The 25,496-nt window shown below is 43.8% G+C and overlaps 1 protein-coding gene across 1 annotated transcript in view; it reads left to right on the top strand.

Annotated features, from left to right (window-relative positions):
• The window catches only part of SP110 (SP110 nuclear body protein), a gene marked incomplete at its 3' end in the record, with an annotated part of 42,178 nt that extends 17,801 nt beyond the window's left edge, over positions 1–24,377 (top strand). The window contains 13 exon segments of the mRNA NM_001433483.1: positions 247–327; positions 1,416–1,469; positions 3,514–3,579; positions 5,159–5,317; positions 8,299–8,352; positions 14,279–14,377; positions 14,869–15,011; positions 15,831–15,875; positions 20,738–20,853; positions 21,555–21,663; positions 21,932–22,003; positions 22,591–22,731; positions 23,803–24,377. Of these exon segments, the coding sequence (NP_001420412.1) occupies positions 247–327; positions 1,416–1,469; positions 3,514–3,579; positions 5,159–5,317; positions 8,299–8,352; positions 14,279–14,377; positions 14,869–15,011; positions 15,831–15,875; positions 20,738–20,853; positions 21,555–21,663; positions 21,932–22,003; positions 22,591–22,731; positions 23,803–23,886 (1,223 nt within the window).
• Between the last annotated feature and the right edge of the window lie 1,119 nt (positions 24,378–25,496).

Genomic DNA, 25,496 nt, shown 5'->3' with positions numbered 1-25,496 from the left:
CACTAGACGTCTCCCTTAGTAGGGGAACTACCGACCAGCCTTGCTCTGCTCCTCCCCAAGTGGCAGACAGACCCAGAGTTAGATGCATTCTCAGGAGGGCATCATGGAGGCTCAGGCATGACCTGGAGCCTCCAGCCTTTGGCTCCAGAGTGTGCAACGGCCTTCTGAGATCTCTGGGAGATTCCCCATGGAGCTTTCCAGAAGGCATTTTCTGAGATTTAAGAGGAATGCTGTTTCTTTTTTCAGAGGTCAGTGATGACGCTTCAGAAGTGAATGAAGGAAGGAGACCCCAGGAGCCACCTAGCACACCACCAGGAATCATGCACGGTACAGATAAGGGATTGCAAGTCTCAGAGTGTGGTCATCAGGAGCCCAAATTCAGAGCTGTTTTACTCTAAACCAGAGTTTCTTAACCTTTTTTTCATTATCACTTCCTTAAGGAGTCCACTTCAGGATTTTTTCCAATCACAAACCCCTCCATATGATATTTTAATATCTCAAATACATTATATATCAATTTATGGACTGCATATATTTACTTGTGCTTTATACATAAGAAGAATAAGATTTTTTTCCCCCAGGAGCCAATTTTTGGGCAACATCACCACTGCTGAGAGTTCCTGCTCTATGTGTATTCATGGTGCTCTATTGAAAGTGCCCAGCCATGGATCAAGTTTTTTCCTAAGGCTCAAAATTCCATTTTTCTCACATGACCTTTCTGGGAAAGGAAGAAAACAGATCACCTTAATCACAAATATAATAGTATGACTGAGCACCCGTAACTGACAGTGTTGTTGTGGGCATGCCTGGCTAAAACGGTGCATGTTAACTCACTTCTGACCATTGCTACTGTTATGCACATTGCTACCACTACCCTTGGAGGGGGCGAAGCTGAATTCTTCTGTCTGTTCGTGATTTGGTCACTGTGTTACAAATTCACAGAACTCTCACATGACAAATGTGACTCTCAAATGACAAGTATCAAATTATTGTAAGAAACAATGGGTTAAATTTGACCACCTTAAAATAGAAATTATTATTTTTTAAGTTTCTCCTACATTGCACTCACTTTTATAGGAATATTTCAAATTTTCTCATGGATAAATTCTATTTATTTTTATAGCAGCCCTTGGAGAAGGTTGAGTAATTTATTCAATTTTACAAATGAGAACACTGAGACATGTAAAGGGTCAATGGGTTTTCCCAAGATCCCTTGGATAAAGGTTGGCTGGCACAGGACTAGCATCTTGGTCCCTGGAATTCTCTTCAGAAGCTATCGTTCTCCATCAGAAAGGAAGGGACTCAGAAATAATACTGTCAAAGCTTTGCCAACTCATTACTGTCTGACATGAGTGTGGTCACAAAATGTAAATCTTGCTTATTTCAGAATTGCTTTCTTTCTCATTACTTTCTAGATCCCATGGATAATGGAAGTAAACAGTCTTTGGGAAAATCTCCCGGGAAAAAGCGTAAGTGTAAAGACATATTTGGTCTCTGTTAGAGTGGATTTGGTGTTACTCCTAGTGGTTATTATGCTCTTTGGGCTACAAAAGACATCCAAGCCAGCAAAAGATTAGAGCTTCTTAAAACAGTGATTTCACTTTTTTTCAGCATAGAAAATTTTCCATACTTGTGGCAGCCATTATGATTTGCTTGCTCCTGCCACGCCCCCAAAAATAGTAGCTAACATAAGAGAGCCTCTTTCCTTCTCCTCTATGGAGATAGATGGTCAGGGGCTTGCATACACCATAAAATTCCAGGCTCATCTTCACCTGTTGCTCCACCATCCTGAGCATGTGGCATCCCCTTCACTGACGTCCAGTCAACAAGTCTGCATTCCTCCAGGGAAAGAGGCAAGGTCAAGGAGGGGCACACCTCCTGCTCTATTGTAGGATGCTATCTGCAGGTTGCATTTAGTAATTCTGTTACCACTTCATTGCCAGGACTAGTTACATGGCTTCAGCTGACCGCAAAGGAGGCTGGGCAATGCAGTCTTTATTCTAGAAGGACAGGTATCCAGCTCAAAATCAGGGGCTTTACTGCTAAGGAAAGAGAGAGACCAGAGATAGGGGAATAACCAGCAGTACTCGCTCTGCATGCTGTTGTAGTGGGCGTTACTAGTGCTCTCCACTCTTTCCAATTCCCCTGCTTTTCCTGGATACTTGGAAAGCTTATGTTTCCCAGCCCCTTGCAGGAGACAGATCCATGGCCATTGTTCTGGCCAATGAGCTGGTGCAATGGGTTTCACTTCTGGGTCAAAGCACCTAAGAGCCACTGCACAGCATCCCTTACTCTCCTGTGTGTGGAAGAGGGAGATGCCAGAGGCTAAGGCAGTGGGAATCTCAGCACCGCCACGCCGAGGACAGCTGCCCTGGAGACTGCAGGTCCTGCAGAGGACTCTGCGTGATGAATAAACGCACTGTTGTATATTAAGCCACCAAGATTTGGTTTTGTTTGTTAATGTATAGCCTATCCTATCCTGTCTGATACAGTGCAAAGAGTACAGAAAATTATTAATCAGAAAGTTAAATTCCTATTTAAACTGCCCCCACTGTATTTATACACCTTACAAATATGCATATACATTTATCATTTATATATTTATTGTATATTTATATATATATACTCATACTATATATATATATACTCATACTATATAGTCTCTTCTATAAACCTTTTTTCATTGTGAATTTAACACACGTCTTAATGTTAATATTATCTATTTTCCTTTCTTTTAGCTACATAGCACCCTACTGTATAATTTTATATATGTTACCAAATTGTTCTGCAAAAAATGTAATTGTTTAATGTTCCTTTTAACAGTACATGCGTGCTCATTTCCTACATGCTCACCAACACTAGACATGATAAAACTCTTTAAAGGGTTGGGTATCCTTAAACTAAACAGTGCATTTCTTTGATTATTAGTGGTCTAAAGATGATTTTTTAAATAAATTTATCATTTGCATTTTCTCTTTGAGCATTTTCTGCCCACTTTCCAGGTGTACTGTTCATCTTTTGCTTTATCTACTAAGGATATTAATCCCCTAATGTTAAATATATTGGATTTTTTCCCCATTTTCTTGTTTTAATATTGTGAATGATGTTTTTGGAAGTGCGGACATTTTAAATTTTGTAAACAGTCAAAACTTTTCATCTTTTACCTTTGTGATTTCTAGCCCTGCATTTGGCTAAAAAAATTGTTTATACTTGTGGCTTATAACAATCTTTCTCTATATTTTCTTATAGTCTTGTTGTCTTGAAAAACTGGTTATTATTTTGGAAAAATGGCATATTTTAAATGTTAATAATTAAGTATATCTCTGTTACGTCTTTTTTCAATCATTTTTTATTTCCGAGTAAAGCGGAGTACTTTTTCCACGTAGATTTTATGGTTTTCTGGCCTCCACAAAGTATTGGGAAGACAGAAAAAAATTTACTTAAAGATGTTGACTTAAGCTTCTAGATCAATATTTATAGCCATAGAGACGACTTCTTCTTTTTCTGTTTTAGAAAAGAGGAGAAAAAAATATAACTGGTCAAGTTCAAAAAAAAGACAGAAGGAAAGACTCCCAAGAGGTAAGCAAGAAACATGAGGTCCTTACTGCCTTGGTGTTCATCTGGGTCATCACTTGGCCAACCAGCATGCCCTCCTCCCCAGCCACACGGCCACCCGGGTATCACTGGAGCACGGCAGCCCCACCCCTGCCCCCAAGCCACCCAGTCAAAGGACTCCTGTTCACGAAAGAAGGACGACCCAGATGCCATGCTGGTTCAAACAAGCATCTTTTCTCTTATCACTGGGAAGGAGTGGAGGTGGGGGTGGACAGGAGGCACCAGTCCACTTTCAGATTAGGACTGTGTCCAGTCCAGGATCAGAGCCAGGAGGAACAGACAAGGCAAACCTGAATGGGCAGGCAGGCTTCAGACTCCCGATCCCGAACGGGAGTGAGACGTGGAGTCACTGAGCATTCAAAACTGCCTCAGCCAACCAGTGCCTGCTCACCGTGCATCTACTGCATGCACAAAACCAGTGTTATCTGCAGCAGAGGAAAGAGCAGTTTATGAAGCTGCATCTTTCTGGCTCCTCTGTTTTATTTCTCTTGGTCTTCATCACACTTTCCTTCTTCTTTGCATTCTCTCCCTCTTCCTTCTCCCCTCTCCTTCCTCCTTCCCTTTTTCTGTGGTTCTAGGTGTGCCAGTCCGTAGAGTTCTCTTGGATTTCCTGCCCTAAGAGTCTGGGGCAACCTGGGAGGGCCTCTCCTCTCAGCTCCCAAACATGCATCACGACGTGAGTGTCACTGCTTTGGACACCTCTGAGTTTCCTGCTTGTTTCCAGCACCCCTCAATCCTCGGGGTTGACCTGGGAGGGGACTCAGACCGCCTTGCATGCCCTTCTCCTCCCCTTGTCTCTTCCTCTCAATTCCCAGCCCCATTGCCCTCCTTGGCTGGAGGAAACTTACTCCGTCATAGGCTGAGTTTTCTGTACCAGTGGCTTCTAGGAAAACTTGACTTTCAGATCTCCAAGCCTTTCTTTTCCTTTTGGCATTTAAAGGTAATTTTTGTAACTCAGAAATCCCCTTTTGCTCCCAACAAACTCTGTGTTTCAATATTTTGTGTAATATATCCAAAACAGTCTCAACTGAGCAGTGACTTCTCGGTTTTGGCCAGTAACTGCCTTTCCCCTGGAAGTTACCAATTTCATAATGAGGGAACTCTGGGGCATTACCATTTATAAGGATGAAAAAAACATGATCCTAATATTTTCAAAAATCTGTCTGTTATATATTAATTCAACAAAGATGAATTGAGTGAAGGTGTGTGCCAGGCACCTGTCTTAGGTCCTGGGGACTCAGCCGTGAGCAAAACAGACAAAAGCCCTGCCCTCGATACGCCTGTAATTAATGAACAAAACGAGGAGCTGAAGGGGAAAGAGAGGAACAGGAAGGAAGATTGCGAGTCTGGGGAGAAAGAAAGATACACACAAGAAAAGAGAGCAGTAGTTATAGAGAAATAGCAAGGTATATGTGAGGTACGGAATACAAAGATTTCCTGAAAGGGTAGGGACTGGGAGCATGAGAAAGAAATCACTCATAGGGGGAGATGGGGTTCACTGGGAACCCAATTAAAACTGTTCACAAATCACTCTTTGGCCCAGGGACATCCTCAGCTGTACACGAAATCCAACAGAAGCTCCAAGTCATGGATCAGGCAACTCAAAGGATGGATGACTCAACCGGGAACTCAGAGGTCATGACAAGGGTACAAAAAGCGAGGACTGGATGTGCCCAGATGTCTGCATCAGAGGGTGAGGCTGGTAATGGAATCTGCCGTTTGAATGCTCAGTGTGGGAAGGTCTGTCATGGAGCGGGCACAGGGTTGGGCGGACGTGTAGAGTTAATAGCGGAAGGAGGGAGAAGTGCAGAGAAAGATGGTGGGGTTTGACAAGAGGGACAGAGAGGGAGCAAAGATGTGTTGCATCTGAGGAGGTTCTGCGCAGAAGCAGCTGTGTTCCTAGGGTCCAGCTGACCTCAGCTGTGGCCTGGGCGGCAGCTGTCAAACATTTTGGTCTTAGGGCTCATTTACAATCTTAGAAATTATTGAGGATCTCAAAGAGCTTTTTTCATGTTCTTTATATCTATCTGTATGAACCTTATTAGAAATTAAAACCGATTGTTTAAAAATATTTAGGTATTAATTGATTTAAGAGTAACACTAAATCAATCACTTAACATAAAAACATTTTTTATGAAAAATAAGTATCTTTTCCAAATTTAAAATAATTAGTGAGAAGAGTGGCATCATTTTACATTTTTGCACATCTCTTTAATGTCTAGCTTAATCAAAGACAGCTGGGTGCTTTTTTTAATCAGATATAATTGACATAGTATGTTAACTTCAGATGCACAACATAAGGTCTCAATATTTGTATATATTGCAAAATAATCACCACAGTAAGTCTAGTTAACATCTGTCACCGCGCATAGTTAAAAATTTTTTTTCCTGTTACGAGGATTTTTAAGATCTACTCTCTTAGCAACTTTGAAATATACAGTACGGTGTTATTAACTATAGTCACCATGCTGCATATTACATCCTCGTGACTTATTTGTCTTATAACTGGAAGTTTGTACCTTTTGACCCCTTCACCCATTTCATGCACTCCAACCCCTTGCCTCTGACAATCACCAATCTGTTCTCTGTATCTATGAGTTCATTTTTTGGTTGTTTTTTTTAGATGCCACGTAAAAGCAAGATCACATGGTATATGTCTTTCTCTGCGTGACTTATTTCACTTAGCAAAATGCCCTCAAGGTCCAATCATGTTGTCACAAGTGGCAAGCTTTCCTTCTTTTTCATGGCTGAATAACATTTCATTGTATGTTACACCACATTTCCTCTATCCATTCATTCATTGATGGATACTTACCTAGCTGCCATGTCTTGGCTATGATGCTTCAGTGAACATGGGGGTGCATATATCTTTTCAAGTTAGTGTTTTCATTGCCTTCAGATAAATACCCAGAAATGAAATTGCAAGATCGTATGGTGGTTCTAGTTTCAATTTTCTGAGGAACCTCCATACTGCTTTCCATAGTGGCTGCACCAATTTATGTTCCCACCAACAGCACACAAGGGTTACCTTTTCTCCACATCCTCGGCAACAATTGTTATTTCTTATCTTTTTGATAATAGCCATTCTAACATCTATGAAGCTCTATCTCATTGTGGTTTTGATTTGCATTTCCCTGATAAGTAGTGATGTTGAACACCTTTTCATGCACCCATTGACCACCTGTATGTCTTCTTTGGAAAAGTGTTTATTCAGATCCTCTACCCATTTTTTAAATTGGATTGTTTGTGTCTTTTGCTGTTGAATTGTATTAGTTCTTTATATATTTTGGATATTACCCTTTATCATAGATATGATTTGCAAATACTTTCTCCCAAGGACGTCTAGTGGGAGTCAGTTATCTGAGCCCCTGGACCAGAGGCTCAAAGTGAGGTTAGGAACCCCTGGGGGGTGTCTCTGAAACCCTTTCAGTAGATCTTCAAGGTCAAAACTGTCTTCATTAAAAGATGTTATTTGCCTTTTTCTCTATGTTGACCTTTGTACACATGGAGCAAGACCCACAGCAGGTAAAACTGCTGGTGCCTTAGTACAAATCAGAGCAGTGTCCTTGACACTCAGGAGTAGTCATTGCATTTCTTCCCCACCATTTACCATAAAAAAAAGCCAGTTGCACATAAGAATGTTCTTAATGAACCAGTAAAGGTTATTAATTTTATTGGATTTCTGCCCTTGAGTACACATCTTTTTAATAGTGAAACTGCTTTTCTTTTAGTGTTTAACACACATATCTCATGTCAATGTTATCTATTTCCCTGTCTTTTAGCTACGTAGTGCATTATTGTATGGTTAACCACAATGTAATTAAATAACTACCTACTGATGGACGGTTATTTACAGGTTTTGTATGAAAATGGAAATCGTGTTTGGTTGTGTTTGTATCTTTGCACACTTGTCCTATAATTTCCTCAGAATTAATTTCTAAATGTGAAATTACTTGGTCGGAGTCTATATATCTTAAGTTTTATATTATATACTATATATATTATATTATATAAACTGTTCTGCAGAAAATGTAATTGTTTACATTCCCTGTAACAATATATTTGATTATTAGTCAAACTAATCAAAAACTTTGATTATTAGTGGTCTAAAGATGATTCTTAAATAAATTTTTCATTTGCATTTTCTCTTTGAGCATTTTCAAATTATGTTTTTGCCCACTTTCCTAGTGTACTAATCATCTTTTGCTGTATTTATTAAAAATATTAACTTTCTAATGTTACATATTGAAATTTTTCTGTTTTGTGTTGCTATTGTAAGGATGTTTTTCAAAGTATGAACATTATAATTTTTTAAATAGTCAATCTGTTCATTTTTTACCTGTATGATTTCTGGCTTTGAATTTCAGCTAAAAAAATATTTTATATTTATGGCTTGTAACAATCTTTCTCTAAATTTTCTCCTAGTCTTGAAAAAACTAGCTATTAATTTGGAAAGTGGCATATTTTAAATGTTAATAATTAAGTATATCTCTGTTACTTCTTTATTCAGTCCTTCTTTCTTTCCAAGTAAAATGGAGTACTTTTTTCAGATAAGGCAAGATGGTTTTCTTGCCTTCAAAAGGGATGGAAAGACAGTAAAAAATTTACTTAAAGGTATTGAATCTCAAGCTTGTAGATCAATATTTATAGCCATAGACATGACTTTTTCTTTTTCTGTTTTAGAAAAGATGAGAGAAAAATGTAGCCAGTCAAGTCCACAAAAAGGGCTGTCAAGAGGTAAGCAAGAAACATGAGGTCCTTACTGCCTTGGTGTTCATCTGGGTCATCACTTGGCCAACCAGCATGCCCTCCTCCCCAGCCACACGGCCACCCGGGTATCACTGGAGCACGGCAGCCCCACCCCTGCCCCCAAGCCACCCAGTCAAAGGACTCCTGTTCACGAAAGAAGGACGACCCAGATGCCATGCTGGTTCAAACAAGCATCTTTTCTCTTATCACTGGGAAGGAATGGAGGTGGGGGTGGACAGGAGGCACCAGTCCACTTTCAGATTAGGACTGTGTCCAGTCCAGGATCAGAGCCAGGAGGAACAGACAAGGCAAACCTGAATGGGCAGGCAGGCTTCAGACTCCCGATCCCGAACGGGAGTGAGACGTGGAGTCACTGAGCATTCAAAACTGCCTCAGCCAACCAGTGCCTGCTCACCGTGCATCTACTGCATGCACAAAACCAGTGTTATCTGCAGCAGAGGAAAGAGCAGTTTATGAAGCTGCATCTTTCTGGCTCCTCTGTTTTATTTCTCTTGGTCTTCATCACACTTTCCTTCTTCTTTGCATTCTCTCCCTCTTCCTTCTCCCCTCTCCTTTCTCCTTCCTTCTTCTGTGGTTCTAGGTGTGCCAGTCCGTGGGGTTCTCTTGAATTTCCTGCCCTTATGGGTCTGGGGCAACCTGGGAGGGCCTCTCTCTCAGCTCCCAAACATGCATCACGACGTGAGTGTCACTGCTTTGGACACCTCTGAGTTTCCTGCTTGTTTCCAGCACCCCTCAATCCTCGGGGTTGACCTGGGAGGGGACTCAGACCGCCTTGCATGCCCTTCTCCTCCCCTTGTCTCTTCCTCTCAATTCCCAGCCCCATTGCCCTCCTTGGCTGGAGGAAACTTACTCCGTCATAGGCTGAGTTTTCTGTACCAGTGGCTTCTAGGAAAACTTGACTTTCAGATCTCCAAGCCTTTCTTTTCCTTTTGGCATTTAAAGGTAATTTTTGTAACTCAGAAATCCCCTTTTGCTCCCAACAAACTCTGTGTTTCAATATTTTGTGTAATATATCCAAAACAGTCTCAACTGAGCAGTGACTTCTCGGTTTTGGCCAGTAACTGCCTTTCCCCTGGAAGTTACCAATTTCATAATGAGGGAACTGTAGGGCATTACCATTTATAAGGATGAAAAAAACATGATCCTAATATTTTCAAAAATCTGTCTGTTATATATTAGTTCAACAAAGATGAATTGAGTGAAGGTGTGTGCCAAGCACCTGTCCTAGGTCCTGGGGACTCAGCCGTGAGCAAAATAGACAAAAGCCCTGCCCTCGATACGCCTGTAATTAATGAACAAAACGAGGAGTTGAAGGGGAAAGAGAGAAACAGGAAGGAAGATTGCGAGTCTGGCGGAGAAAGAAAGTTACACACAGTAAAGAAAAGGAGTAATTACATTTATGTGTCACTTAACAATGGGGCAATTTCGTCAATGTGTGAACATCATAGAGTGAACTTACACACACCTGGTTGGTAGATCCTACTACACACCTTATGTGTCTTATGTGAGCACCATTGTCCATATGGAATGGGTGCTCTTTCCCCTACATCTTCACCAACACCAGAAATAACAAGCCTTTTCTATGTTTGGCAAACAAAGGCAAAGAAAACACACATGCATTTTTCTGTAAGCATGTTGCACCAATGCTACTCAGCAGGCCAGCCTACCACGCGACAGGAGCTTGACCGGAATAGAAATCAAAACACTGCTGTCCCCACTGAGAGGTCTTGCTATGAAAACAGTGTGCTCAGTGTCACCATTGACTTGCAAGCTCCTTATTTTTTTTGAGTGTTTATAGCAGGTTTATTTATTTTTTTGTTGAGGTAACATTATTTTATAACATTATAGAAATTTCACATGTACATCATTATGTTTCAACTTCTGTATAGACTACCTCGTGTTCCCCATCGAAAGTCTAGTTTCCATCTGTCACCATACACACGTGCCCCTTTACCCCTTTCGCCCTCCCCCACCCCGTTCCGCTCTGGTAACCACCCATCTGTTCTCCTTATCTGTGTGTTTGTTTGTTGTTGTTGTTCTATCTTCCACATACGAGTAAATCATACAGTATTTGGCTTTCTCCGTCTGACTTATTTCAACAAGTTCCTTATTTTTGTAGACCTGCAACAAACAGGCTTGTAGATGGCACCAGTCTATAGACCCTGGAGTAGCATCTATTAGACTTCAATAATAATTTAATGGGGCAAAAAAGGCCAATGTGGCTGGTGCCTAAAGAGGACAGAGAGAGTGCCAAAAGATAATGCTGAAGAAGTAAGTTTAAAAAGCAGAAGAAAAATAAATGCGAGAAGAGAAGGAGGAGAGGAAAGAGCAAGAAGGAGAGCAGGACGGTGACCCCAGGAGGCACATACCATAAGTGTACAGCTTGAGGAATTAAGGGAAAATCCCTCACATCCCCAGCACCCAGGTCAAGAAGCAGAACACAATCCACGTGGATTTTCCAATCCCTACCCACAGGCCAGGGGCCACCATCAAATTCTCAAAGCCTAGGCCACTTTGCCTCTGAACGCTTCAGCCCCCTGCCTGCTCAGACCCTCCTGAGTGTGTGTCCCCCCCGTCCCCCACACACAGTCCCTCCCCAAAGGGAATTCCCTCATCCTCCTCACTCCCCTTGCTACACGTCTTCAGGCCTCACCTTGAACACAGCATTCTCTGCCCCGTCAGGCAAGGCTAGGTCTCCCTGACCTGCCTCCGTGGAGTCTGGTATTTTTTTCTCCATGGCCCTTCTCACAACTGTAATTAACTGTCTGTGTACGTCCTGTTCACTGTGTGCAAGTCAAGTGAGGTCAGTAAGTGGGTTGGTCTTGCTCATTGCTCTGTCTCCTCCGTGCCTCGCGGAGTTTGTGCTTACATGATTGTCAGATCGATACATTATTCATCCTTCTTCATCAAGTATGAGCACCAAGATCAGGGCCTCCATTCACCCATGCAGTGCGCTCAGGTGAACTAGAAAAAGCGCCCCTTTCTCAACACGCTTTCCCTGCATGTGTAGAGCTGACTCCTGAAACCAGGCCTTTGCTGCCCTCTGCTGGAAGATTGTTGTAAGAAGCGCACAAATAGAGGTCTCTGATGTCAATCAGAGCCCCTCCACCTCCAAGAAAGGTGGAATCCTTGTTCAGTGCACAACCCACGCAACCATCTGCAGAGGCTCTGATAACAATATAAGAATGTACATCACTTTACAGTTGGAAAAGCACTTTTTTCTACATTTTGCCATATAGTCCTCAGATAAGTATTATTCAGCTCATTTTATGGATTCAGTTAGAGCGTAAAAGACTTGCATGAGCTAAAATCAAACCAGGTGTTCTAATACCAAGTCCTTTGTTCTTTACACTAAAAACAAAAACACCCCCTGGTCTTTTTAGAAAACACTAGTAGGAGGCAAGAGTCCAAGTGAATGCTGACAGTTGTTCATCAGTATCAGCCTCTTCTGCCTCCTTAGCCCTCATCATGCCTTCTAGTTTAACGAAGGACGTCTCTGTGCTGTTATCGACCAAATGAAGTAGCATCTTGTTGATGCATTTCTGACGCTATGGGAAGAGCACTTGACTAGAAGTCCAGCACGTCTGGATTTCAATGCCAGCTCCACCTTATACAGTGTGGTGACCACTAGGAATTCCGTCTCCAGATCCAAGTCTGAGTCCTCCGTCTATAAATACGGGTCATCATCATTGCCTTCCCTTTCTTACAGGTTGTTGTGAAAATAAAGGTACAGTGCGTGTGCTGCTTTTCCTATTCCTTGGCTTGCTTTTCCTCCGGCCACACCATCTCCCCACAGACCCTTCTTGTACAGATCATGGAGCTCCCAGATCTTCCCCCAGGCCACGTCTTTCCAGGCACAGTTTTCACCTTGGGCCTTTTCCCTGTGTCCTGTGAGAATTCCTGGTGTTGGTCTTCCCCATCACTAATTGGGTTTTTTCCATTCTGCTCTTCCTTGTCTCTGTTAGATATTTCTTTTCATTTCCTCCACCAGGCTTTCCATTTCCACGAACTCTCTTTGTTCTTTAATTGCTCACTTTTCATAGCAGGCTCCTTGTTGTTTGCTGACACTTATAAATGGTGATCTGATAGATGTCGGAGGGCTCCAAGCAGGCCTTCCTCTCAAGGTTCCATCTTTAAAGCCCTGTTCGCTGAGATGAGCAGGTGGGGCTCAGCCAAATGCAGGATTTGGAGGAACAGATCAGAAAGCTGTCTCCCTCCCTTAGGGGCAGGGCAGTGACTTCAGAAATACTCAGGACACAAGGTCCTGCCTGACTCGGTGAGCTGCCTGGACAAGCTAAAGGAGGTAGTGCCCCTTCTGCCCACGACTCTGCACCCTGGCTTGCTGCCTGCAGCTCCCAAAGCCACCCACTACTCCCGCATCTGCTTGCGAGCACGTATGGGACATCTGTGTTCATTGGACCTACACCTACCCCAGGGAATTAGAGAAGACAGTTCCATGAGGCAGAGAATTATGGAAGGTCCCCGTTGTCATGCTAACCCCCCTTGGGGTTTGCAATAATGGTCCAGAGTTACCCGTGGCTCTACATTGTCAGCCAAGTTAGGAAGCTGCAGTGGCAAAGCCCCCACTCAACTTTGATAACAATAATACACACTTACGGAACCTCACTAATACGTTGCAGAGCCAGGATCACAAGCCCACACAGTCTGCCTCCCATGGCTGTGCTTTCATCCACTGGGCCATATTTAGTGGGCAGAGTCTGGAGACAAGTGGTGGAGCTGGCCACCCCACGCAAGAGCACCAGCCAGCTGTTGTAACAAAGGTCTTCCCACCCCTTCTTCCTACTTAGCCTATAGTCCCTGGTCCTGCAGGGCTGGGCATCCTCCGGGATTCTGTGGGAGAAGCCATACCCTCACTTCTCAGGGATCTCTGCTGTCTCAATCTGACTCTGTCTAGTTTATATCTTTCCAGAGTAGCTAGTGACTTCTTTGCCACTGATGCTGCTCTGTTCTTTTTCCACTGATGCTCTTGCTATCTCATACATTTTTCTTTGGCTCCTTCAATAAGTGTTTGAGGCAAAGGAGAGTCAGTTGGACAAGATGTTCTCCTAGCCTCATTCCAGATGTAACATCCTCTATCATCAGCATAAGCCATGGACAGCCCTTCCGTTCGCCCTCAAGAAACAGCTCCTGCAGTCTGCCCTAAATGAATTCATCCACGATGAGGCTGGGAAAGGGAAAGCAGGAATTGCCTGTACTTATTTTAAACCCTTTTACAGCTGTTTCTCCCGAATCAGAACCCCACACCTCTACTCAGGGGTTCTCAGTGGCCAAATCTCTCCATGTGCAATTTCCAGATTAGTCTCGAGCTCTTCAGGGTTTTCTTTTATTCTTAGAAGAAGAAACAGGGAAGCCATAAAATGAAAAAGGACAGCAAACAATGAAAACTGACGCCATCCCCTCAATGCTAACCACCTCATTTACCTTTGCCTTGGTTTGAATCAGGCAGTAAGATCATAGATGAGGACTTTTTCTCCAGCTACATGGACACAAAGAAATGTTTGGGGCAGGCAACTTCCATTGCCACAGAGGGATAAGCAGGATGCTGATGGAATAAACGATCCTTAGGTGATGGCCAGTTAGCTTGTGAATTAGAGCACATTCACCAAAGAAGCCCCATATGCTTTACGTAAAATGTTTTGTTCGATGTAGTGGTGGTGGTGTTGGTTTTGTTTATTAGTGACCACCCTACACATATATCTAATCTCCCACTCAAAATGGAAGACTTCCTGCAAATTAACCGGAGAAAGCTTGCCTATGCCATTTGCATTATTGATATTGTTATTATCATTACTATTATTAGAATTCTTGGAAAGGAGAATTCATGAGGGAGAGAGAATGAAGACTGAGTAATTCTAAACTCTTCTACTTTCAGAACAACTTGAAGATGAAACTGTGGATTTTCACTCTTCTGAACTTCCTGTGACCTGTGGTGAGGCAAAAGGGATCTTATATAAGGAGAAACTGGAACAAGGTGAGTTCCTCGATCTTCTACTCTTTGGAACCTCTAGATGAAGGAATCACCAGAAGGGAGAAAAATACCCTCGCATGTAATTGTTCAGGAAATGGACTCCACAAGCTAGGCTGCTGAAAAAAAGAGAAAGCACTTGTTAAGGAGGAACTTTCCAACTTTTCCACATCGTGGTACACCTGGCAGCCAGGCCACTCCGTTCCCACATGGAAGTTGTCTATGGGCCCAATGACACTGATCGCCATGTCCTTGCCACATGTAGATGTCACGTAAATTGCATATTCTCTCCCAGTCGCTCGCCATTCATGCTGGTTTTAGGGCCCTCTTTCAATCTGAGAGAGGAGGACTCCACACTCCCCTGCTACTGCTCCCACCTCACCAGGAGTCTCTCTGGACCCAGAAAGGTGGAACACAACGATTAGGGGTTGGGAGGTTTGGGATGAATTCACAGAGGACAGAAATGAATCCTGGAAGGGGCTGTCTTTATCTTACAGGAGCCTCAGAGAAGTGCATTCAGAATGAGAAGGGAGTTTGGTTCACGCCAAAAGAATTTGAAGCTGAAGGAAAACGGGCGCCTTCAAAGAACTGGAAGCGGAGTGTGCATTGCGGAGGAAAGACTCTAGAACAGCTGCTGAAGGTAGTATGATGACAAAAAACAGATAGGGGATGAGTTTATTTCCTTGAAGGATGAGTGGAATTTCAATAACAGAAGTCTGAAGAAATTCCCATTACAATTCAACAGCATGATTGAAAAGGGGTAAACATTCATAGAAAAAAGTTGTGGGTGATAAAGTTAGGAACACATATTGGTGCCGATGGTGGAGAACTTTGAGTGTGAGCAAGAGTTTTGAGGTCAGGAGAGAGTTAAGAAGCTCAGCTTGGTGATATTGGGTAGTGTGGGATGGAAGGAAACTAGATGAAGACATAGACCCCCCCAGCAGCTTCCCTGGGTCCCCCACCAGATAAAGCCTCCTCAAGACCCTGCTCCATCTGGACTCCTTGGTGAAGCCTTTCCAAGCCACTCTGTCCATGGTCAGTCTCTCCTCTGCACTTCCACAGCACACTATTCCATCCTCAGAGCAATGAGCAAGAGTGTTAGTTTTTGTGATCCCAGAACCCAACATAAAGTCTCTTGATAATACTCAAAAAATTATCACTGGGATGAAATTATAAGCATTTTATCTAGAGAGAATGGAAAGGAAAAGGAGTGGGTGGGAAAGAAGAACTAACAGGTGTTGGGTTTGAGTAACAGAGAAAAAAATGGCTTTATCTTTAACCGAAGTCCAGTAGAAGAACTGACTGGAGGAGGGAGGAGCCAATTTTTCTTTGAGACCTCTTAGATTTGAGACCCATTAGGATGCCCAGGTACCAGTACTCACTAGGAAGTGGGAACTTCAATATTTACAAGAGAAGAGCCTCCAGAATAACCTCTTCACTCACCCCTTCTCTCTTTCAGAAAAGGCTTTTGCACTGTCCTTCAAGAAAAAGTCTCAAGAGAGAGGTAAATAGCAGGTGAATTTCTACCACATTCTCAGTCACCGTGTCGCAGACTTGCCGTGTCCAAAGGCTTGCCTTCAAGTCCTCGAGTTTCGCAGCCCTGAGTCACCTTCACATTTAGGCACGGCATCTTCCTGACGACTACTGTAGCACACTGGTACATGTACATGCTGCCATTATGTTCGTAGTTAACTTGAGATGGGGAAGCAGATAACTCTTTAAAACAAAGATTAGAACAAAAGCCAATGATGTACACGTGTTTCAGAAAAAGACCTTGATGTTTGGATGATTACAAACCAAAAGTGTCAGAAATAGAGTACTCTGATTTGAAAAGCAAATATGGTACTGAAATAGACAAGAACAGTATGTGAAAGGGCGAGAAGATCATCCTTGGTTGAACATTAAGTATACCTCAATTCAACATGCTCACTATCAGTAGCAGCAGAATGGAACAATTGTTTGAACTGAGCTTTGTCTCTGCAGCACCTCCCTCCAGGTCAAAATGGCAGTCATCCATTGGCTGCACCAGCTGTTCCTCCTCACCCTTCTTTATGTGCTTAGATACGTGCTCCAGACACAAGTCCCATTCATGAGCTTCCTGTTAGATGTGAACCTCCAGCAGAGGCAACGCTTCCTCTCCCATCTTGCCCTGAAGGCTGGCCTGCCCCTTGGCTGGATTCATTCAAAGTTGATAAAGCAATGGTCCTCAATTCTGTTTATTGTGTAAACCATCTTTTCCATGCTGATTTGAAACACGTTGATATGTACAAGGATGTTCCTTGTAATAGCAAAAAGTTAGGGAAGAATATAAATATCCATTGGTATTATAAAATAAACTGATATGTCTACAGAATGGTATTTTTTTAAATGGATGGGTTCATGGGTGTAGACTCATCCTTCAATTAATGGAAAACCACTCAAGGATTTTGAGATCAGGAAAGCTTCAGGAAGCTTAACCTGGTAGTAATATATATATGGAAGGAGCCCAATTGTGTTTATGTGAATACGTAGGTCTATGACTGAAAAAAATATCTGAAAGAATTGGTTATTCCAGGATGGGATTACAGGGGACGTTTGCCTCCCATATTACACATTTATGTACAGGTGGAATTTTTATAATGGTCATTTATTACTTTTGTAACCGGAAAAAAAGAACAATAAAGATATTTAAAGTCCAGATCATTAATTAATGGCCCCAATATGATAGTTCCTTCTTACTCATAACGCCACGTGTTAGCACATGATAGCCAGGGGCACATTTGACCTGACCTTTCAGTCCCAGCCATCAGAAGCCACATTGGCATAATGAGAATGAGGTTCAGTTCTGACTACAAATTGCCCAATGTAGGCCACATTATCCAATACGGCAGTGCTGCCCTGCAATAAACCCAGTCTCCATTGGTGTCCAGCTTTGTATGTGTGTACCATCAAGAGACCTGATGCTGATACTCCAAATATGTGTTTCGTGACTGCCCTGCAGGGTGCTTCTCTCATGACCCAAGGCAAAATGGACAGCCGGTACAGAGAGTCCTGGGCTCAGGGCCTGTGAGAGGCTCCATCTCCAGAAGGACCCAGTATGCAACCAGCAGTTGCTGTTCTAATGGTGTAGTGTTGGACTAAGGAAGATGGTTTTTGCTTTTTGGTTTTTAAAATTTTTTTGGATAGATTCTAGAGCCTTTTGTTGGAGGGGCCCCATTCAAAGTGGGCCAATTTGTAAGTATCAGTTTAAATGGGCATAAGTACAATCTGTAAATGAGGAGGATGTCACCTCCAGAACTCAAAAGGCTAAGAAACACTGGATGGTTGTTGCGGGTATTGAGAGGGTCAGTAATTGTTTCTTGACAGTGTCGGGGATGGAACAGCCCTCAATTGACCAAATATTGCCCAGAACTTGCCGAGCTGGCTTGTATTATGTTTGGGGCGATGGCTCATCCCTTTTTGTGAGCTCCTTTGTGAGTAATTGTATCTTCTTAATGAGTATGTCAAGTGAGAAGGGTGTCATCGGTGTGGTGTCGTCCCTGTGCTCCTTGGGAAAGTCGGATGCAGTTAGGATCTTGCCTGCAGAGACTGAGTGTAGTGGCAAAGCTGTTGAGGTACCTCACGGAAGCCAGGTAGCCATATTTTGTATCCCCACAGAGGTGAAGGCAAGCTGCAGCTGAGATGCTGTTGAGATGGGCACTCAACAGAACGTATTAGTGAAATCTGTGACAGCCAATTATTTACCAGTTACTAAGTGGATGGCGTCAGTAATTTCAATAATATTGGGTATAGAGACTTTAATGGGTGGGGCTCCTTGGCGAATAATTGTATCCCACTAAATTCAAACAAAGTACCGTCTATAATTTAGGGGAATTACCAAACATAAAATAGAGGACAGACAGGTATACCTCACCTTGACCATTGAAATTGTTGCCTTATCTAAATGCCCCATGCTCATAACACCCATTGCCCTAAAATATTCCATAGTGAGCGTGACTGATCTGACCCAATGAATAATAAATTAAAATAAAACTAAATCTTTAGCACTTACAATCAGCTTTATAAAATGGAACCCATGGACCTTCCCCTCTGTTAAAATAGTTTATAGAATCCAGAATAAATTCAAACAGGGCCTTCAAGGACTGAAATTCATTATACAAGCACCATTTAGAGCAGGAGTGATTCTCTCTTTTGTTTCTCCATTTAACCTCCCAATTTGACCTGTTCTTAAACTTGAAAAGAAGGAAAGGTGCCTCATGGTGAATTACTGAAACCTCAGTGCTGTGGCCCAGCAGGCAGTAACACAACTCAAAGCAAGTGCCAGCAGGCAGCAGAGCCACTGAGCAAACCAAAGCAAGAAAAGAAAGACCCTGGCAGTGGTGGCCATCTAGACTCCATGCGTGCTGAGCCCATTGTCTTGTGGTTGCCTGCAGGGAAGTGGGATCAGTGCTCCATCAAAAAATGGGTTCAGATATCAAAACTGATGATGCAACATGTGAGCCAGGAGAGTATGAAAAGATTTATTACTCACAGACTGAGGCTTTCTGGGGAGAGCAGGGCAGGTACCCAAGCTGGTCTGAAATGGCTTGCGTGGACAGAGGGAGTAGCCTAAGGTTTTATTATGGTTAAGGGTGGGGCCAAGGTGAGGAGTCCCTTGCTGGGGCCGGGCCTGTCTGGTTTGAACTTCTCACTGGGGCCGCGGGAGGGAGCTCATGAGCTTTCTTATCAGCTTGCCCAGATGTGGCAAGAAGGGAAGAAAAAGAGGTGGGGCTGGAAGCTGTCAGCACTAAACGTAAAATCCAGAGTCAGACTCTGTTACAGAACGTGATTGTGGAGCTCTGTGCCCTTTCTCTATCTTTTCGGGTTGTATGTCCTTTCTCTATCATTTCTCTGTCATAACATGAGGGTTGGAAACTGTTCCCCTCTAGATCATGGGGGTGGGGGCTCAGGGCTCTGGATCCAACCAGGGTCTCAACCAGGAGGAGTGGGTAGGTCTGGCTACCTGGGGAACTGGCCTCTGTACCCTGGACGAGAGAAGGCCAAGTGTCCAGTCAGAGGGCAAGAATGGCCATAGAATGTCAGCCCCAAGGACAAAGAAGGGCATATCTGCAAGTTCAGGATGGAAAGCTGAGTTCAGGATGGGAAGGCCAGAAAGATGCCCTGAACTTCAGAGTTGGAGGAGCCCTCCTTATGAAGCCCTGGGGCCCAAGAAGCCTTCCCAGTTGAGACAGAGATGAGCACTGTCCCCAGATCAAGGGGAATTTTTACTCTGGCTGAGTGGCTAGTTTTGAGACTGGACAAAACATTTCCATCCCTTCTGCCCTCCCCCAGGTCCTCCTGCTTGTTATGAACAGTTGAGGGTAGTACTAGAGTTTCTCTCCTTAGAAGTGACTGATTCCCAGCCCCTTCAATCCTTTCTCCAGCTCCCGATGGTCTAGTTCCCTCCTTTTCACCACCCACCATCCATCTGGAGGGGTAGTGCTGCAGACGGGCACAGGCAGAAGGATGCCTCTTCCTGCCTCCTACCTTCAGTGCAGAGAAAACGCTCCCTGTGCGTGTGGAGCCCCACACTGTTTGGTGGGGCCGGGAGTGGAACTGGGTGCTCCCGCCTGTGGGTCTTTATCCGGCAGTAAAGATTGTGTTTCTCACATAAATCACTTGTAGAATTTACTGGATCACATTTTAAGGCTGCGAGAAAGACCCATGTGGTTTCTCAGGCCCTCAAAATGACCCATTCACCCAGCAGCTCTCTGTGGTTGTGAATCTTTCTTTCTGTTTGTCAGCCGTAACATCAGGCACTGTTCTGTGAGTCTGCCCACATGCTCACCTGGGATGGCACGCAACGGATGGAGCGTCTCTGAACCCAGGCACGGGCAGCCTGGTGCCAGTCTGGCTCAGATACTACGTTTCTTTGATGCAAAAAAAAAAAAAAAAAAAAGCGTCTTTTATCTTTGCAGGCCTGTATAATGAGGGAGTTGACCAAAGCTATGTTTTCTCAAATTTCATGTACTTAAAAATCACCTGGGCTCCTGTTATAATGTGGGTTTCAATTCAGTAGGTCTGTGTTTCTAATCGGTTCCCAGATGATGCTGGTGCCGCTGGTCCTCAGACCACACTTTATGTGAAAAGGGCTTAAATGACCTTCCAGTCCCTTCTGGCTCTGACAGTCTGTGGTTCAGGTGGAGCCTTGACGATTCTTGCCACCTGCTCTTCCAAGTGAAAGGCCAGGCTGGTCCTCCCTCAACATTCTCCACGAGGGCCATGGTCAGTGGGGTTGAAAGCGTCCACTTGGGAACACACAGGGACGGCGTCTCCCTGAGCCCCGCAGCGTCAGCATTCGGTGGGTCTCGCTGATCCTAGCGATGCCCACATTATCTCCCCTTCTAGCGGGAAAACTCCAAGGAATGTGAGGTGTGCTGTAGAGGGGGACCACTGCTCTGCTGTGACACTTGTCTGAGAGCCTTTCATGAGGACTGTCACATCCCACCTGCAGAGGCTGAGAGGTTAGTGAGACCAGCCCCACGTCTACGCATGCCCTGTGCAGGCTCCCTGTCTGGTTCCTTGTCTCCAGAAGGAAGAGCGGGACCATGAGCATCGTGGGTGTGGGTGGGGCCCAGAGCAGCCTAAGGGGTGGCAGCCTTTGCTCCATCTGGGATCACTGACAGTCTTGGGTCTCTGAGTCTGCAGCTGGGCCATCTGGACCCCCACATTGCCACCGTCCCAGAGAGATATCCTTTCCTAGGTTTGCAGACTACTGCCCAAGGGGGTTGGGGACAGAAAATACCAGTTGTTTGTGTTCTACGCCTGTTCAGAAAAAGCAGGAAACGTGGCCTGGTTCTTGCATTTCACCACAGTCTCAATAGGCTGATGGAGGCCTGGGACCCCGAGGGATTGAGGCCCAGTTTCCAGTACTTAGGCATGGTGGGCAAGGCTCCTTGTGCTCCCAGCAGCTCAGACGGGGAAAGGAGGGCCCACCACTCACCCTGACACCATCCTCCACCCGCTGACCCCCTGCTAACTCCCTCGATGGAAGGAAGGTCATCGGCTCAGACCTCACATGGGGTGCTTGGAGAATCCAGCAGGTGTCCCCTTTGTCCTCCATCTGTGTCTATAGGCCATTCCTGAAAGAAGGACAGTGGCAGCCATAGGAACAGTGGCTGTTTCCAGGGGCCTTGCCCTTGCTCACTTATGCCCAACCTCTCAGGAGCCCGTGGAGTTGCACCTTCTGCAGGATGAGGGAGTCTTCAGGAAGCCAGCAGTGTCACAGGGAATCTGAGGTGCTGGCGAGAAGGATGCGGCCTGAGGAGCAGTTGGTGAGTTGGGTGTGAACACCAAGCTTTCTCCTTTCCCCTCACATGTGAGAATCAAACAGGGAACCTTTGGCGTCTTGCTTCAGAGGCTGGTGATTCAGTGCCCAACATCGCGTCCTAACAGAATCCGACCGACCCCATGGCTCTTTGGCAAACGTGGTTGGAAGGCTGGCTGTGTTTGGCTGCTCTTGTTTGCGTGTGTCCAGGCCCAGGCCTGGCTTCACATTCTCTGAGCTGTATTTCACTTTAAAGCCCTATTCACATTTTACAGAAATGTGAGTTCCTCCTCTTGAAGGCCTACTGTCATCCACAAAGCTCCTTTTTTGCAGAGACTCCATGTAATGTAAGTCATATTTGATGATTCTCATCCCCTGGGCATCTCTCCTATGTAGAACTCTAGAAATTTGGAGTATGAGTCCTGTGGTTGCCACTGTGTGCAGAGAGCAGAAGGTTTAGCTGCAGACCGTGGAGTGGGACCACCTGGTTTAAACTCCACCCCACTGTGTACTAGCTCTGGGACACCAGGCAGTTGCTTCACCTCCCACAGGTCTCAGTTTCCCCTTCTCTTAGGTGGGAATGTCTTTCTACCAGATAACATATAGTTTAGAGCACAGACTCAGAAGCCAAACTGTGGGTTGAAGTTCCAGCTCTACCACTATTTAGCTGTGAAATCTTGGGTAGGTTACTTAACCTCTCCATCCTTCAGTCACGTCATTTATTAAATGGGGGTAATTACAGTTGCTGTCTCAAAGGGTTGTTGTGGAGCTCACATGTTAACACATTGGTGGTGTTTAGAACAAAGCCTGGTATATAGATGTCAGGTGTTATTATCATTATTACCCTGGAAATAAAGCCTTGTATTGTATTTCAGTTGGATCCATTCCAGTTGCGGTGGCTGCTAACATCACCCTTTGGTGGCTTCGTCCCTAGATTCGAGATTATGGTGAGCCCTTCAAGGAAGCCATGTGGTTGGACCTGGTCAAGGAAAGGCTGACTGAGAAGATATACACAGTGGAATGGTTTGTACGGGACATGCGCCTGATCTTTCGCAACCATAAGACATTTTACAAGGTAAAAGGCATTTCCTGCTTCCTTTTCACTTCCTTTCTACTGTCCGCTAATTTCTGGGACAGCAGAACTTTGCAAGAATTGTACCCAGTCTCTTCCTGGAGAGGGCTCAAAAAGACAAGGATTACAGAAGAAAACTGCCTCTGCATTCCAGGGGCGGAGAGGAGGATGTCAGAAAGAACAACAAGCAGGACAGGAAGGATCCTTGTAAATGGTACCTGAAAAAAAATCCATCCTCGGTCCCCATGTAGGCGGCTCCCCCGCTGAGATCAATTTCGTCCTGCCTCCTTGTTCAAACTGGAAGGAAGGGCAGTTCACGCTTCTATTGTTCTTCGTGCCTAAGAAATACAGAAGTCAATGAATTAATTAAACAAAATAAGTTAAACTTCCAGGATGCTCATGCTGGGATTTTGTCACACCTCAATTTCCCAGTGGACTTAAACATCCAGAATTGCGCTGAGGTAGTGTTGGCTTCATCCTTCGATAGGAAGGAGAGACAACTAGCTAGCTTGCAATTTAAGACATTCTTAACTTTAATTTCTGAAGTTTATCCTGATTTTCACTCTTATACAGATATTTCCTGGTGGGGGTATCTAAGGAAGGTTTTCATCTCCACCTAGCCTCCCTCCCTTCCTCCATGCCACACGTTGGCATGTTCATGAGCCACAAATTGTACACTGGTGTCCACGTGTGGAGCTGGGGAGAGAAAGAATTTGAGCCAGGGATCCCCTCAATGGCACAGTCTTATCCTTGGAGAACAGGAGGGTCATCCTTCCTTCAAGAATGGGCTTTAAAGAAATGCTTTTTCTTTATCTATTTTGCACCAAGTTCGGGTTTTGTAGCAATTAAAATCAACCCTTCAGTCCAGACCACCTGTCAGGTCCAAGTTAACAACCAGGCTGGTCTCGTCCATTCCAATACTGTAACAGGAGCATCTCCCATCCATTCTGTCTCACTGCTGGGGAAACACGGCATTCGGGGAGGGAAGGGTGGGGATTCTAAAAGTTACCAGTGATTTCATGGTCCTAATCCTTTGTCCTTAGACCTCTCTTTATTTGCTTTTTTCTCTTTCAGGCTTCCAGCTTTGGTCAGGTAGGACTGGATTTAGAGGCAGAATTTGAAAAGGATCTCAAAGATGTGCTTATTTTTCATAAATGAGAATGGTTTCCAGAATGGTTGACCCTGTTCTGGAAGGACGGAGGCACCTCAACTTCAGGATCCAGATGGTGTGACCCTGGCCATCCAGTGAGTTAGGGATGTTATTGGCTGCCCTCTTGACTCAAACCCAGGCCCTTCGTATCACCATCACACCTTCTACTTCCTTTTATTGTTCCTTTTTAATATAAAAAATTATACCTCAGGGCCAGCACAGTGGCATAGAGGTTAAGTTCACGTGCTCTGCTTCAGCAGCCCAGGGTTTGCGGGTTCAGATCCCGGGCACCGACCTACACACTGCTCATCAAGCCATGCTGTAGTGGCATCCCACGTACAAAATAGAGGAAGATGGGCAAGGTAACCAACAATATTTGGTTACCTTGAAATACAATTTGTATAGGAAAGGCAGGATAGATGCTGGCTTCTTTATTTAACGGTGTTCAAAATAATGAGTTTGTTGCAATTATAAATGGAATTGTATTCTTCATTTCTCTTGCTGCTTCTTTGTTGTTAGTGTGTAGAAAGGCAACTGACTTTTGTATGTTGATTTTGTATCCTGCAACTTTACTGTATTCATTTATTATTTCTAAAAGTTTTTTGGTGGATTCTTTAGGGTTTTCTATATATAAAATCATGTCATCTGCAAATAATCACAGTTTTACTTCTTCCTTTCCAATTTGGATCCCTTTTATTCCTTTTTCTTGCCTGATTGCTCTGGCTAGGATTTCCAATCCTATGTTAAATAAGGGTGGTGAAAGTAAGAACCCTTGTCTTGTTCCTGTTCTTCTCTTTTTTTTTTTTTTTTTTGCTGGGAAAAATTCACTCTGAGCTAACATCTATTGCAAACCTTCCTCTCTTTTTTTTCCCCCTGAAAGCCCCAGTACATAGTTGTATATTCTAGTTGTAAGTCCTTCTAGTTCTTCTGTGTGAGCTGCCACCACAGCATGGCTACTGGCAGATGAGTGGTATGGTTCCGCACCAGGGAACTGAACGTAGGCCGCTTAAGTGGAGCATGCTGAACTTTAACCACTAGACCATCAGGGCTGGCTCCTGGTTCCTATTCTTAAAGAGACAGCTTTCAGTTTTTCTCCATTGAGTATGATATTAGCTGTGGGTTTGTCATATATGGCCTTTACTATTTTGGCGTACTTTCCTTCTATACCCATTTTATTCAGAGTTTTTGTTATAAATGCATACTGTATCTTGTTGAATGCTTTCTCTGAATCTATTGAGATGATCATGAGATTTTTATTCTTCATTTTGTTAATGTGGTGTATCACATTGATTGATCTGTAGCTGTTGCACTGTCCAATAGTGATTAGACTATTTAGATATTCTATTGCTTTTTGAATCAGTTCCACTTTTATGTTTTTCTAAGAAGTCATCCATTGCATTTGTTGTTTATGGTTCGTCTAATTTCTGTCATATTATTTTATTCTTTCTCTTTTGAAAACTTTCATCTTATTTTTGTCTATATTTTCTTTGTTTTCACCTTCTATTCTGGAAGGCATTGTAACGGGTTTTAATTCTTCTAACATTTATCTGAGAGTTCTCCAAATTTACTTTTAACTTGGTTTTGAATGTCAGAGCCAAAAACAAAATATTTTTAATGT

This window comes from Equus caballus, chromosome 6 (assembly GCF_041296265.1).
Source record: "Equus caballus isolate H_3958 breed thoroughbred chromosome 6, TB-T2T, whole genome shotgun sequence".
In the NCBI taxonomy this organism is placed as follows: Eukaryota; Metazoa; Chordata; class Mammalia; order Perissodactyla; family Equidae; genus Equus; species Equus caballus.
Note: the sequence above shows the minus strand (reverse complement) of the source record. Positions and strands in the feature narration are given on the sequence as shown.